The 15,936-nt window shown below is 39.2% G+C and overlaps 1 protein-coding gene across 1 annotated transcript; it reads left to right on the forward strand.

The window, feature by feature from the left end:
- The first annotated feature begins 1,973 nt into the window (after nucleotides 1-1,973).
- Nucleotides 1,974-15,750, forward strand: CHRNB4 (cholinergic receptor nicotinic beta 4 subunit). Its single transcript, XM_050903133.1, has 6 exons — nucleotides 1,974-2,028; nucleotides 6,697-6,842; nucleotides 9,213-9,257; nucleotides 9,384-9,493; nucleotides 12,560-13,532; nucleotides 15,610-15,750. Exons 1-6 carry the CDS (start codon nucleotides 1,974-1,976, stop codon nucleotides 15,748-15,750), a joined length of 1,470 nt encoding a protein of 489 aa, XP_050759090.1.
- Nucleotides 15,751-15,936: the final 186 nt, after the last annotated feature.

Below are 15,936 nucleotides of genomic sequence, written 5' to 3' on the forward strand. Positions count from 1 at the left end.
AAATAACAGGAAGGAGCTAGCACAGGGGATCTCTGATACCAGGCTGGACCTAATCATTAAGATAAGCAACAAAACCAGCACATTTATGTTGGTGTGGCTAACAATAAGGCAACAGTGTGCTGCAAAAATTTTTTGAGTATACAGAAATCGTCAACCATCAATTCCTACATATCCACAGAACTTTTTATCATCTGAGAAGTTTGCATAGCATTAAGATGCAATAAATCCACCTCTAAACAAAGTGACCACATGTATATATATAAAAGTTTAGTAGTTATAAGAGATCAAAGTTTTATATTTTTTTGAAGTTAAAAACACTATAAAACCTGAGAGATTATAACTAAGGGTGTTATATTAGAGGTATATTAAAGGAAATTTTTTGAATTTGCAGGTAAAGAAAGGTGAGAACGTACAAGCCATCCTTCCCATGGTAGAAGGCTGTGAGCTTTTTAAAGAGCTACTGGGAATCCTCAGTGGAGGATATGGTACAGTTGACATACCTTGAGTTTTCAGAGTAAGGGAAGGCAACAGCACAAGCCACTTCATCAAAGCTGACTTGTAACAGTTTGTTTTATCCAAGTAGAAGTCCATGCAGTGAGTGCTTTTCCATTTGTCTCACTGAATCCATCCTCCTACCCTAAAGAAATGAGCCAAAAATAATAAATAGACTGTTTAGAGGAGTTACATAGATTGTAGATAGTACAATTACCAAAAATTTTAGTAGAGTCTCTTTACGTATTGGACTACCTCTGATGGCAGCTCCTTTAAAGACAACGAAGTTATAACATACCGGCCTATTTAGTGAAAAAGGAAGGTGAGTAAAACGTTTAGGAAGAAGGCAATGAGTTGTTCAACACTACACTGACAGCTTGCCTAAAAACAGCAGCAGGTGACCTTCTCCAAATAACCCTAGTCAGGTAGCAACTGTGCTAGATGCAGAAGTCTGGTATGTTATGCTGGTAAATCAGGAATGCCTCCATCCCAGCCAATGGTGTTACACTCTTGAGAGATGAGACAAGAGGAGAACTGCATCCTGTAGCCAGCTGACGCAGAGAGGAACCTCAATATGGAGATAAAACAGTATTTTAGCACCTTTTTTCCTATCCAGGGACTTCAGCCTGTCCTACAGTGCTTGCAAAGAGCATGTAAGACCTTCTTTCCCCTTCCTTCTACACAAATCTTCCCATGGCAAGTCCCAAAACACATGATACTCTATACCCTACTGAACCCTTAAGCTGTAAAAGATTACTTTCACAGAATTTCTCTAATGCTCCTCTGGAGTGTCTTTACAGCTATTGCTATTTCTCAACAGGCTGCTTTAGCTTTCTTTTAAAAATCCTGTCAAATGCTAATGACAACAAATTCTCTGTGCCTCTTCTGCTGCTCCCAAAAGCCTTTTGGAGTTCTAGTTCAGAGAGATCACATCTGTGGGCCTTGGAGTGGAAAAGGGTAGGCAGTAGGCAATCAACTTTTTCTCTTGACACAGAAAATTACCCTCTGCTAGGGCTATAATTTATTGACATGTCTTTCACTAATAGGTCTTACGGCACAAACTTATAACCAGCTCTTCCCACCCGGCTATTCCCACCCATTGCACTTATTAACCAGAAAGCTTTCTAAATGTTATCTAGTAGCAAGAATTAAGCAGTTGTGTTTTGCAGATCATGCTCCTTAGCTTGCTCTTTCACTTCCTCTTATTCAACATTATCATATTATGTTCCCTCTTCTTATGTGCTTTTCCTCTTCACAAAGCTCTTCAAACAGCTGCAAAGGGGGAGGGACCACTATGCTCACGAAAACTCCACTTTGCAGAATGCTTCTGCCAGGTCCTACTGTCTGTCTCTTTCCAGGCATTTAATATCTCCAAGATTCAGGTTTGCTTTTACATCTCTTCCTTGTGCATCCCTGACAACAGAGCCTATTGCCAGCTGTCTTAATTGAAGAATAGTAATCCACCTCTTCTTGTTATTGCCATGAGGAATACATACACCCTCTTTCTCTTTGTAGTGGGCTCCTTTTATTTTAACGGTAAGTGATTTTTTCTTTCAGATACAGTTTGCAGAACAGTGATAGCTTTTGGGGCTAGGAGGTAGGACTGCGATATAAACTCTCAGACAATTTGTAACTATCACCTCAGTAGGTTGCAGACTTTAAGAGGATGCATGAAATTGATTATTTTAGTGTTGTTTCTGGCTTGTTCGGTATCAGTAAATCCACTACGATGGATATGGAGAGATGGTAAGTTGGACATAAAATGACAGAACTGTAGGAGATGACAATGATAATCACTAAATAATATCCCTTTAGATACTCCCAGGATCATCTGTGATGGGAAGAGCAGGTATTGTGCTGAGAGTGAAAAAATAAAAAATGAACCATGACATGAACCATAAATAAGACAGATCTCATCCCTCTACACTTATTGGCTCAAGTTCATATATTTTGCAAAGTTCATACTTCCTAATTGTTTGATTAGTATGTAAATAGTTTAAATTAAGTTGAAATATGTAAATATATGCTAAAAAAAAGGCAAACATATATTAAGAACATTTTCTTTAGTCTGCCAGGATTTCTTGCATATGTTTTAGCCAACACGCACAGCCCAACAGCAGCATGAAATAGTGCATTTACCATGGGAGCTTCTTCCCACAGAGAGACTCCACTGAAGTGTTCAGTGTGAAACTGGCTGAAATTGAACCGAGACAAAAATCACATCTTTCCCATAATTACCTATTCATCCCACAGTTGTTTTGTTTCTTCAACCACTGAAAGGCAACTTTGGAAAATATCTGCTTTGTAACAAATGAAGAGCGAGGGCCTACTTTAGATTCTTAGATTACACACTTTTCAACCCATTAGTATTTCCTTTTTATTTGCATTAATTGCAGTGTAGAAATTAAAACAGTCTTTAAAATACAGTAAATTCACCACTACTTCCACTGGAACAATAAGCATTCCAAATTAGCGTGCTTTGTTCTAAGAGGTTATATAAATCTTTTTACTCAAGAGCATCCTGAGAAGTAACAATATCATGAAGTAATTTCAGAGAAGATAATGGAATTGTCTTATTGCCGCTTCTCGCTTGCTCTTTACTAATTACAGATGGGAATTTGGTATGTCACCATTGTCCACATAAGTTATTTGTGAGAGAGGAAAGAACAAAAATTACAACATATACTACAATATATTATTTCTAAACAAATGCTGTTTCAACATTTATTAAAATAACTGAAGTCAGAGAAACAGAAGAAACATGCCTTATGTTAAATTTTGCAATTTAGACAGTGATAACAGTGCACTTGCCTGTACTTGTCAACATTGCTCCTTATTCTGTTCAGTGGAACTCACTCCAACATATTTGTCATTACACTGAAAATAAACAACATAATACAGGATGACTAGTTATTTCATTTTATATGTTTACGTTAGACCATGTAAAAGGGTAAGTTTGCACAGGGGAGTGAATGAAGTCTGTGTTTTTGTTTCTTCTGCTGTGAAATTGGAAGCATCCTGATACAATTTTTTTTTAATGGTCATACTCTCGCAGAGAAAACAAACTTACTGCAGAATGTTTACTGCAAGTTACGTGGCAATTTGCTGTCCTTGTCATGGAGCAGATGTGTAGCATGTTCAGTGAAGCTAAAACAATTTCCCTAGCTCAGGATCCACCCCAATGTATTTTCTCTATTACTGCTTTCAGTACACAAAAATACTCTACCTCCAAATTAAGACTGCTTCATCATTCTTTTTAAAATCATTTGTCTAAAAGCATCAGTCTCCCCTCTGCAACATTTCTGGTGATTACTGCTATTTGGAAAAAGACAGTTTGCAAGGGAAACTGCGCACTTCCATTTCTTCCAACTCTCAGAGGCAAAAGAGGAGTTTCAAATGCATAGCTTCTGACATCATGAAATGCATATAAAGATGAACTTGAATGCCTGGTAATTTTGTTCTCATTAGGTGCCATCTGGTTAATATGTAGATTGGTAATGGAAATAGATTATAAAAATTATACAAGAATCACTCATTTTTACACGTTATTTACAGAGAGTGTGGATTTAGCAACCTTTAAGGCAGTGCACTGCTGACATCTAGTGGTATCTCACACAGGCGTCTGAGTGAGATGAGAGTAGCCCCTTTGATCTTTATTTCTGATGATTAAGTTATTTGAAGGTTGGGATGAGATGGCAATTTTATGAAGAATTATTCTTTACAGGAACCCCTTCCCTAAGAATAGATAATAATTTCTTAAAGGGATTCATTATTTGACAAATCATTTTTTATAATTAAGTCGTGGCCTGTCATTCACCTGCATTAAGTTTATTGATAGAGTCAGTACTTTGAAATTTGAGCTGTTCTCATCAGACATGCAGACCCCACAGTATGTTTTGATTTGCAGACCAGCGACTATGATTGCTAAAACCAGGTTTCAGAGAATAGGATTATTACAAATTCAGAATTAGCTTTCTGCAAATATTCTGCAGTTTCTACTTCTTACTCGCTGTTTAGCAAATACTCCATATGCTAGAACACTTACAGAAAAAGACGGCAACACAGTGAAAGCATATTTAATAATTCAAACAAGAATTCACTGTCTTTGCTAGCAGCATTCAGTGATCACTGTACAAAACAAACCAAATGACAATTTATTTATATTTGAATTATAGCCATCTGCTTATGTCACATATGCAACAGTGGGAATGTTTGTTAAAAAAAGCAAAACCAAAAACAAAACAACACAATAAAATAACTTTAACCAAGATTCTGTCTTTAGCTACCACAAAGCTTCTCACCTATCCTTATAAATAGAGAACGATTCATTCCTAGAGTGCGACCCCATTTTCTTCACAGTATCAGTTTTAGCTCTATCTTAATTGCAATACACAAGAAAAAACAGAACCTGGAGCTTAGCAAGGATCAGCATAGCTCTAGCTTGATAAGCCTTTGATTAGGCAGGCTTACATTGAGAATAAATGTAATATTAAAACATCACATGGTACTAGGGCTTTTATAATGACTTGCAGGGAGGTACAAAGCAAGTGTGAATCAAAAAACAAACTGACCCGACAAACACAGATGTATTAATCCAAATTTGTTTTCATAAATAGCTTGGGAAGTATTTGAGAAGCCTATTCTGAAGAACAATGTTATGGTTAAGTATATGTGACAAAATTTGTGCTACCAATGCCATAGCATATGCTGGTCTCAAAAGAATTAAAACAAGCCTGGTGTTTATCTCAACCTTTTCCCAGAGCTTGAGTAAAAGCTGTTCTTAGATGTGAAAAATCTGTTCGATGATGTTTCCTTTTATGTCTCTCCACTTTCTTACTGGATCAGAAACAAGAAGTTCTTATAGTATTTTTTTAATGAGTGGAATTCAGAAGTACCAAGTTTCAAGAGAGACTTGTTCCCCCTAGCAACTTACAGCCCAGTTCACATGGAAACTAGGCACCTTCTAGAAGTGCACACAAACTTTGGCTGCTTATGTGATCCTGGCCTTTTGATGTCTGCCTTTCTCTGGATCTCATGGATATGCTACAACATTAATTTGTTCTGGTTTTTTATGTACCACAAATTTAAAATACTTTGCATGGCCAGTGGTTTTTACTGTGCAGAACTGCTCTGGGGAATAATGAAGCAAGTATGCTATAGGGACACTATCCTCATTTCTGCAATATCTAGGGTCAAGTTAGGTGCCCTTTCCTATGGAAGAATCGTTCTATCTATCGGATTAGAATCTGTTTTCATTAACGCCTATGCCCATCACTGTCAGCTGTATAACACAACACAGAATTACTCGACACACAGCAGAATCTCTCTGGGTCAATTCTGTTGGCAGGATGTTACCAGGACCTTAGTCATCGGTATTATTATGTCGTCAATAGTGGTTTGAAAAGTCCACTAGAATGGCTTTAAAAAGCACATGCAAGAACATGGGAACAGATGCAGCTACCTCTGGGGTTGTGCCATAAGCTGTTCTGCTCCATGGAGAATGTTCAGGCTTGTTTGATAGTATCCTGCAGATACTATATTTTGCAGTCACTGAACTCCAGCTTTGGCCTTCTAAGGTTTACAGTATTTGTGTTAGTCCATAAATCAGGTTTTGTTTCCACATAAAATAAGGCTTACATACTGCCTCAGGTTTTCATATAAAATCATTCTGAAACTAGAAACATCACTAGCTACCAAAGAGCTCCCGATCATTAAAAAACCCTTATGACTCCTGCAGCTTATCCCCTGGTTTTCCCTACACAGAGCAGAGTCTTTCAATTTGTACGTGTGCCTGCAACTCTTGTCTCCTACGACACTAAAGAGAGAAGTCACAGCCAGACTCCCTGCATTTGGATTGTTGAAACATTCTTCCTCTGTTATTAAGAGGGTGGTTTGCTCCCCGTTTCTATTTCTGAATGTACTCCCAAAACTATCTATCAATTTGAGCTTCACATTTTACTGTGAAAAAACCCAAAGGGTTCCGATTTATCTGCTTTGATCTATGCTCTGTGAAAGACAGTCAACTTCAGCAGAACAGATATTGGTGCAAGCACCACATCCTTCTGTTCACACAAGCCTAGAGTCTTTAGAAAATCAAAAGCCCTCATTATTTCATGAAGACGATCTGATGCACAGAAATTCTGTGATCGCTACATCATGTCACTTGGTCTCCCCTCTATAATCCTGTTACGTGATGTTTTACAGGAAGCGCCGCAGCAGATGCTGAAGAAAAGCTAATGAACCACCTACTGAGTCCTGACAGGTACAATAAGTTAATTCGACCAGCTGTCAACTCATCCCAGTTGGTATCTATAGAACTGCAGGTTTCCTTGGCACAGCTCATCAGCGTGGTAAGTTCAAATTAGGCTGTGCCTTCTAATTCATTACTACCTTGTCCTGGTTTCGGCTGGGACAGAGTTAACTCTCTTCTTAGTAGCTGGTACAGTGCTGGGTTTTGGATTTAGTGTGAGAATGATGTTGATAACACGCTGATGTTTTCGTTGTTGCTAAGTAGCGCTTATCTTAAGCCAAGGACTTTTCAGTTTCCCATGCTCTGCCAGCAAGCAGGTGTGCAAGAAGCTGGGAGGGAGCAGAGCCGGGGCAGCTGACCTGAACTAGCCAAAGGGGTATTCCATACCATGGAATGTCATGCCCAGTATATAAACAGGGGGGAGTTGGTCAGGAGGGGCGGATCGCAGCTCTGGCATCGGTCAGTGGGTGGTGAGCAACTGCATTGTGCATCACTTGTCTTTTCTTATCTCTTTTTTTGTTGTTGTATTCTTTTTCATTACAATTATTATTCTTAGTTAGTAGTGTATTTTTATTTTTACTTTAGTTATTAAACTGTTCTTATCTCAACCCACGAGTTTTACCTTTTTCCTTTCTTCCTCCCCACCCCACTGGGAGGGGGGAGGGGGAAGCAGCTGCGTGGCTGGTTGCTGGCCGGGGTTAAACCACAACACTACCTGCACAGCACTCTAAGTAAAAGTCATATTGGTATTACTATGTCCCTGTTATTTTCTAGTTTAAATAATAATACTTAGTAGGCAGAGCCCATACATGGCGATGTACTGGGTTTATACCTCAGAATGCAGCTACAACAGGGAGATCAATCTATGCCTAAGCAATAAAGGACAGCAGCCAGATCTTCCTCCAATAAAATTCCATTGATCAAAAAATCAAAATCATTCCACCGATTTCAGTACAGCTACAGTAAGTTACACCAGGTCAGGATCCATCCTGGACTGCGTACACAACGCTAAACTATCTTCTGCTGCTTGCATCAAAGAAACATGGTTGAATGGCCTGAAAACAAGCTACGAAGCCAGCTCAAAATCTCATGGCTTATCAGGCATATCAGCAAAGAATAGTGAAATGTTGTAAAGAAAAAGACACATTAGTTCCGGCTGGAATAGCTTAACATGGTTAAAACAATCTTCGTGTTAGCAACACCTCATATTCAGTAAAAATTACTTCAATCAGTCTGAAAGACATTTTCACTCACAAGGTTAGCATATGTTTAACAGTTCTTCCAAGGTACAAATACACACCTCAAGGCCAAGAGAGGTTTAGCATTAACTGCAGGGGGAAGAAGATCCAGCACATAAGTGGGAATAATTTCCTGAATCAGGGCTTTCAACACTGCTGCTCTCTCCCTGGATGAAAAAGAGGATACAGATGACTGCCTCCCTGCCAGAATTTGTGTACGGGCCAGTGACTGGACTGCTGCAAACTTTAAGAGACCTATATAACTTATATTCTGAAATTCAAGAGGAAAAGAGAGAGACGCTGATGGAACATAAGGGAAACTATACAAACAGATGAGCTTTCATACACATGTGCAGGCTGATTTATACAGAATATACTGTCATCTACACCAGCTGACTCTGGGACAAGTGCTCCCTCCCTCCTGGAGAATTCCATCTGGACACAGACATGCCTCCTCACACAGTGCACTGCCACCACTAGCACAGTGTCCTCCCAGATTGCAGATTCTGGGCGTAAAAAGCGAGGTGAACAACCTAAACAGAGTAGATGAATGGGCAAGGACCAAGAATGGCACAGCTCAGTCCCTATCCCTCTATATCCTCACTCTTCAAGCAGAAAGCAAAATTAGGCATCTTATAGGTTCTAACAATCTCAAGCATCTTCAGGACTGGAGAATTAACTTGCAGAAATCCTCCTGACTCTTTGACCTCCTACCTTGTCCCTTCAGTAGAGCCCCAGCCACACAGATCTGCTGCAGAGAGACTTCTCTTCTGGACTGCTGTCCAGAGAGACAGCAGTTCTGTGAAGCACAGCCTGCCAGCTGAGAGCTTATACGGCAAACCTTACATAAACCCCACACAAGTTAATCTAGGTCTTCCTGGTGGTCAAATGTGCCTTCTGTTTCAAATCAAATCCACTGGGGGGGGGGGGGGGGGGGGAAATCAGCTTGGCAGGGTGGTGGTAATTGTTCCCAAATAGCCACACTCACTCCAGTCACAACTGTCCTTGTTAAAAACCACTTGGAGCTCTACACTTGTGGGGTTACTATTTATCATTAGTATGTGCACAAGACTGGCCATCTTACCAGCAGAGAAACGCCTGTCTTGAAATACACTAGACAAAATCATGCTGCACAGTTGGAAATATCCTCAAAAGCCCACTGAATAAATCTTATTACTGCAATAAAGTGAAACATTTTAGAGGACAACTTCTCACTCTCTTTTTCCCTGCAGAATGAACGGGAGCAGATCATGACTACAAACGTCTGGCTGAACCAGGTAACCAAACCCACAGAGGCATGCTCTTGCAAACCACAAATGCGACTGCCTTCACTCCATCACAGTGATTGTTTTGTTAGTGCTGGTCTGGATACTCCCATCACTACTATACAATTCTTCTCTTAGGAGTGGATTGATTATCGTTTGGCTTGGAAGCCCTCTGACTATGAAGGAATAAATAAGCTGAGAATACCTGCAAAACACATCTGGTTGCCAGACATTGTGCTTTACAATAAGTAAGTAAAACTTCTGTAGTTCATGCAAACAGTGAACAAAATTTTAACCATGTATCAAGAAACAAGCATCAGAACCAAAGAAGTAGGTCTGCTAAAATTCTAAAACTGAATTTTGTAACTTTTAGCCAGTATCAAGTGTATCTGACTGGGGTACTGGCCTCAAAGATAATTTTAGTAAAATCAGGGCTCTGGTTAAAGAAATTCCAGCAGATCTGCAGCATGTCTGCAGTGTGAGCTGTTACAACACTAGTGGATCCATGACAAGGCTTACAATCGAGACACAGATCTATATCAAACTAGACTATATGGAAACCGTGAATTGTAAGTATAAGCGCAGCCATACACTGGTCATGTTTGCAAGAAGACAAGACATCTGGAATTCTATCAGACATCTTATGTTCTGAGCGACATTTTTGTCTCCTACTTCTTTTCTCCGCTCCCTTCCACCACAGACTCCAGGACATAAATCTGTTACAAAGTTCACATGTACCAGAACTCCATGTTAATATTCATTTACAAAAACAAATTATGTTCTCTTTTCATAAAGCATTAAAAAAATCAATTATAAGAATACATAACAAATCTGTCAACATTTGACCCTGTTGCTCTACAGTACTGAGAAAAACAAAAGCTTGTGCTAGACCATACTTCAGTTCTTCTTTCAAACAGCCAGCTAACTGCCAATTTTGTTTTGCTTTGTTTTGTTTTTAAGTCTCTAGCAAAGCCTTGAAGTGGACGATATCAAATCTTTGGGGGGAAAAAAAAAATCAAAACTTACAATATACTTTCATGATGCTTTGAAAACCAATGAGTTCATGAACACATGATAGTTTATGAACATATACAGATGGGAAACTTAGGAAGTTTATATATAACTGAGTTAAGTCCCTGGAATCCTACTACTGGAAATCAAATTTCAGAAATACTTAAAACTATTGTATTAGTCACAAAATAATTCAGCCAGTGGATTAGGATGTACTCTGCCTGGTCAAATCTTGTTCTGGTAAATTGTGCCCCCGCTCTCTGCTTCTTTCTTCCTTACTCCCCAAATGATACCATTTAATGGATTGCAAGAATGGAAAGAAACAGTTTTAAAAGGCTTCTTAAACGTATGGGAACAAGCTTTTAGCCTCACCATATTGGATTCTTACATTAGTACAAAGCTTCAAATTAAAATTTTAGACAAAGGACAACCCCCATAACTTTCTGCTGCTGAAGCAGTGCTTCATAGGCATCAATCAGTTCAAGAAGGTGCTAAGGAAAACACAAACAGCATCGTTATGGCCCACAGCTCTGTCCATATGTAGCCTGTGCACAGGACTGCAGAGGGCACTGAGACAGCACCAGCAGCCCAGCCTCTGTCCCACAGCTGAGCCAGGGGCAGCCAGCAGAAGAACCTACATATTCTCAGCCCAGGAGTCTACCCAGTACATTCTATGGCATAACCGTAAATCTAACTCAGGGAGATACAGACATGTGAGAAATAAGATACAATTTCTTTACTAAAAAAATAGCAATTTTATTGGCAATGAACTAATGACCCTTGTACGCTGTAGCCACTCACTTCCGCATCTGGTTCTTTCACTGCCTACGTGAATTAGCTACAAGGATCTCGGCTCAGTGCCCGGCACCAGGGTTTGCAACATGAGGCCTTTCCAGAGCCAAATGTAACTGATCTGGAAAACAGCTACACATGTGCCAAGCCTTGGATACTTGTAGCACTTCCCTGCTTAGAAAAAAAATCAACCTTAGCACTGAAATAGCTCTATTTTCCATGATGTCTTGTCAACAAACAAGTGATTCAGTAGACTTTTTATTAACTCTTAAGGAGCACATTTCCACTCAAATAAAGGGGTGCTACTTAACCATAGTCAGTTGAACTTCATTGGTTTACACTTGCAGTGAGTTTGGTCTTATATTTTTGCAGATAACACACTGTCTTTAGGTTATGGGCATTTCTTTACATAGATACTTGTTTATCAAAAGAAGGCATGTGGGCTGTATCTAGTCCAGGCTCTTCTTTGCAGTCTAACAAAGTGGCTAACCCAGTTTTTAATAAAAGCGATTGATCAACATAGGAACAAACCTTTGAATTTCCTCATCTGTCAAGACAGACAGTCACTAACAGTTGTTCCTTCCTACTGTTACACTTTCCTTTGGTAGCCCAATGGGCTGAGTTTGAAAGGTGTTGCATAGCACACTTGACAAGATGCAGTGAATACACTCAGAAACACTAAATTTCAATAATATTTATCAGCAATTGACCATTTCACATTTCTACCTCAGGATACTTCATAGGTTAAACAGCCCTAAGTTGTTTGCCCAGAAATATTGGACAGGAGAAGACATTGACTACTGACTGATAATGATCTTCTCCCTGAATTAAAGGGCCCATCATAACACAGAAGACTCTCCTGGTGGAAGTTCGGCAGTTGGAGGAGATACAAAGCCAAGATTATTTGTGGGCACTAAGGACACTGTGGCTTGTCTGTTCCAGTTTTGCAATAAGTAAACATTAACTGCAGTGATGCAATAAATTATAAACCATATAATTACATTGCCTTTGCCTACACTCTCCCTGCATTTCTAACTAACACTGCTCATCCTTATTTCCTCGTCCAAGTCATTTAGGAGTGTTGCTGTGTGCTCTTAGCAGTGGCTGTGTTCCAGATCAAAGGTACCTCCATTTTCATGCTGGATGACCTAATTTTTACTCAGCCTTCAGAGATGTAGTAAGCGTTAACTACATTTACAAAATACTTTTAGTTCTTTGGGTGAAACAGAGATGCATATTTATTATTTAATAATAATTTTATAAAATATTTTTTGTAAGTATTGGACCAAATATCGATTCTCTGATTGGGAGAAATGCATACATTAATCTCCCTCTCAAGTCATAGCTCCCTACAACATAGATTTCAAAATCAAAATATTACTAAACTTTGATTCTAGAAACAAAGGAGGCTCACAAGACCAAGAATGTCAGAGCTCTTCTGTTTTGAACTATGTTTCTCCTCTTAATGTTTTATTATCTTCTCTCCTTTTTCTTTCCTCTTGTTTCATTAGCGCGGATGGCACATATGAAGTTTCGCTATACACAAATGCAATTGTAAAGAATAATGGAAGCATTCGCTGGTTGCCACCAGCCATTTACAAGAGTGCTTGCAAGATTGAAGTTAAGCATTTCCCATTTGATCAACAAAACTGCACATTAAAGTTCCGGTCTTGGACATATGATCATACAGAAATTGATATGGTGCTTAAAACTTCCATGGCAAGCATGGACGACTTTACGCCAAGTGGAGAGTGGGACATTGTAGCACTCCCAGGAAGAAGGACTGTAAATCCTTTGGACCCCAATTATGTCGATGTGACATATGACTTCATTATTAAAAGGAAACCTCTTTTTTATACCATCAATCTTATCATTCCTTGTGTGCTAATTACATCGTTAGCCATCCTGGTGTTCTACTTGCCTTCAGACTGTGGTGAAAAAATGACCTTATGCATATCTGTGTTGCTTGCCTTGACTGTGTTCTTGCTGCTGATCTCCAAAATTGTCCCTCCAACATCTCTAGATGTTCCACTGATTGGGAAGTACCTCATGTTTACAATGGTACTGGTGACCTTCTCAATAGTTACCAGTGTCTGTGTACTCAATGTCCACCACAGATCTCCAAGTACTCACACTATGCCCCCTTGGGTAAAGCTGGTTTTCCTTGAAAGACTCCCAGCCTATCTGTTCATGAAGCGTCCAGAAAATAATTCTGCACGGCAAAAGCTGTGCAACTGCAAAAAGACAAAAGCAGAGAATCCTTGTATGGAGCCAGCCGACTTCTACAAGAACTCTACCTATTTTTTGAATACAGCCTCTGCCAAAAAATATGATATGAAAATCACTGAGACTCTTGACAATGTCAGCAGTCATCGAGATTTTAGGTTAAGAACAGGCACGAAATTTTCTCCTGAAGTCCAAGAAGCAATTGATGGAGTCAGTTTTATAGCAGAGCACATGAAAAGTGATGACAACGACCAGAGTGTAAGTAAAAACGAGAAATCATCCCGGTCTTTCCAAACTTCATCTCCTGTCCTCCTCTGTAACACGCTGTTCTTCAGAAAGCATATTTGAACTCCCTAGCTATTCTAAAGTTTTTAGAGAGATTCCACCTATAGCTTATAAGAGGAAATAATTTTTGCCATTAAAGAACTTAACGAATAGCAATTTGGTAAACACCGATACTCTCCTGGAAAGTAACACGGCTATTTCTACAAAGAGAGAATGTTGATAGCCCAGTAAGTCGTGAAACACCCTTGAAAAAGCTGTGTTGTCACATTCAAGTAGTGTTTGGCAGGGAAAAAAAAAAATATTCAGTTCCAGGTCAGAAAAAGAATATTTTCCCCATTGTATTCAGTGAGACTGTGACTCAACCCATGGCCAGGCCATGTTAACCAGAAACAATCTACCTGCAGCTCAAGCATTTATATACCTAACTGGGCATAGAAGGAAGATTTAGTAAAACTGGTAAAATGCCTTTGCAAACACCCTCTCCAGGCTAAGATATCTGTCCATATATGGCAAACACAATGGGTAGGATCGAAATCCTAGTGCCAGCAGAGCTGACACTTCTTTCATTTGAGTTAAATCAGACTCATTATTGGCTACGAGAATTACTTTATCCAGGACACGTTTAAGCAGTGCTGCTGCTGCCCTATTCGCTTGCCCTACTCATGTGCTACTAGCTAGCTCACTAAAGCTGATATAAATACACTGTGAACAATGCTTGGAAAAACTCAGATGGTCCAGAGTTTTGTTTAGATAAGCACCTATGGTTAGGAAAAATCATGCTTATACCTACCAGTGTCCTCTCTCTGACCCAGATCCCAGTCAGACTCTAGGTTCTCTATTCCTGTTGTGGTCTCCCTCCCTCAGCCAAGCAGATTAAACAAAGTCTGGTTTCCGATCTTGCAGAAGTCCCTTGAGGAGCATGCCGCTGAGTAGTTCATGTTTTCTATTAACTGAAATTACTGTCAATATAAATAAAGAAGATCAGCTATTGACATTAGACATGAGCTTGTAAACATTGAAACTGAACAGAAACAGATGTCATAGAGCAGGAAAAAGTCTTCCAGTAGCTCAGAAATTCTTGCAAAAATGTGTTGCACACTAAAGGACCTACAAAGCTTCCACTTGATGTTAAGGACAATTTTCAAGGGTATTTTATACATTACAAATTAATTGAATGCTTTTCACACAGGGTCCTCTGATATTACATATCACTTTTCTATATTCATAATCTTAATCTCTGCTTTCTTCCTTCATTATCACGGTCTGATAACAACTGCTCATGTACATTTACTACAGACTGATTTCAGAAGCGCACAATTCCCATTAGCAGCAGTGGAAATTAAAAGTGTGCACTGAAGGAAAAATATGTAATGTTCTAATATAAGACATGAGATAATTGACAAGCACGGTAAAGTCATTGAGGTGAGGATGTCCCATGTATAACTAGAATCAATGAGAGAGGAAAAAATAATAATTCCTGAGATGCAAATGAAGACTGATATATTTCTCCTTTACAATAATAGCCTGATAGTCACTTCAGTTTGAGAACAGAATCTGAGGCCATGACTTTCACAGACAACACATGCAAGGCAAAAAGGGATTTTAATAAAAGCAACAGTATTAATATGCATTAAAACCCTTGATTAAGATGACTGCTGATAAGAAAAGAACTCTGAAACTAACCTTGTTTAACAGCAGTAAACACCATCTATTTTTGTCCACTGAGATTAATAGCATCTGCAAACTAAAATGAAAGAAAAAAAATTCCTTAATTGGATTACACTGTGGGTCCTTCCGGACTGGCCTCCACCAGGCAGCCACGCTCAGTACCTGATGCATCCAAGACAGTTAAGAAATATTTACCCTGTTTTTCTCCACTGCCCAGAATGGTTGTAGGAGAAAAATTCCTTCCAAGCCTAAAGTCAGTTTATTCTCTGAACATTGAGATTTGTTTCCTTTTATTTTCATAAACAAAAACTCGGCATTAGCAAGAGGAAGAGCAAAAGAATATGACAAATTGCTAATATCTTTAATTGGCTTTTTCTTCCAGGTCATTGAAGATTGGAAGTATGTTGCCATGGTAGTGGACAGGCTGTTTCTCTGGATATTCGTCCTTGTTTGTGTCCTGGGGACTGTTGGATTATTTCTGCAGCCACTTTTTCAAAACCACACTGCTGCCATGAACCCTTAGTTGTCATTTACAATTGTCAATACTTACATAGATGTTGGGTCTCATTCTGCTCTCTGTTCCCCTCTGTTAAATCCACAGAGATGCCAACTGAGTTGCTCTTACATCAGATTTAGAGTAGGGAAATGGAAAGTAGGACTTGACTTACTGTGATAGGGAAAAAAAACCAAAACAAACAGAAAACTATTA

Source organism: Gymnogyps californianus, chromosome 11, assembly GCF_018139145.2.
Source record: "Gymnogyps californianus isolate 813 chromosome 11, ASM1813914v2, whole genome shotgun sequence".
Lineage (NCBI taxonomy): Eukaryota > Metazoa > Chordata > Aves > Accipitriformes > Cathartidae > Gymnogyps > Gymnogyps californianus.

What these genes read in the sequence shown, in the direction of transcription:
- CHRNB4 (XM_050903133.1), top strand. Translation starts at nt 1,974, where the DNA reads ATGAGGAATACATACACCCTCTTTCTCTTTGTAGTGGGCTCCTTTTAT. An exon ending in GGGCTCCTTTTATTTTAACG is followed by an intron (nt 2,029 to 6,696) that starts GTAAGTGATTTT and finishes GATGTTTTACAG; the next exon opens with GAAGCGCCGCAGCAGATGCT. An exon ending in GTGATGACAACGACCAGAGT is followed by an intron (nt 13,533 to 15,609) that starts GTAAGTAAAAAC and finishes TTTTTCTTCCAG; the next exon opens with GTCATTGAAGATTGGAAGTA.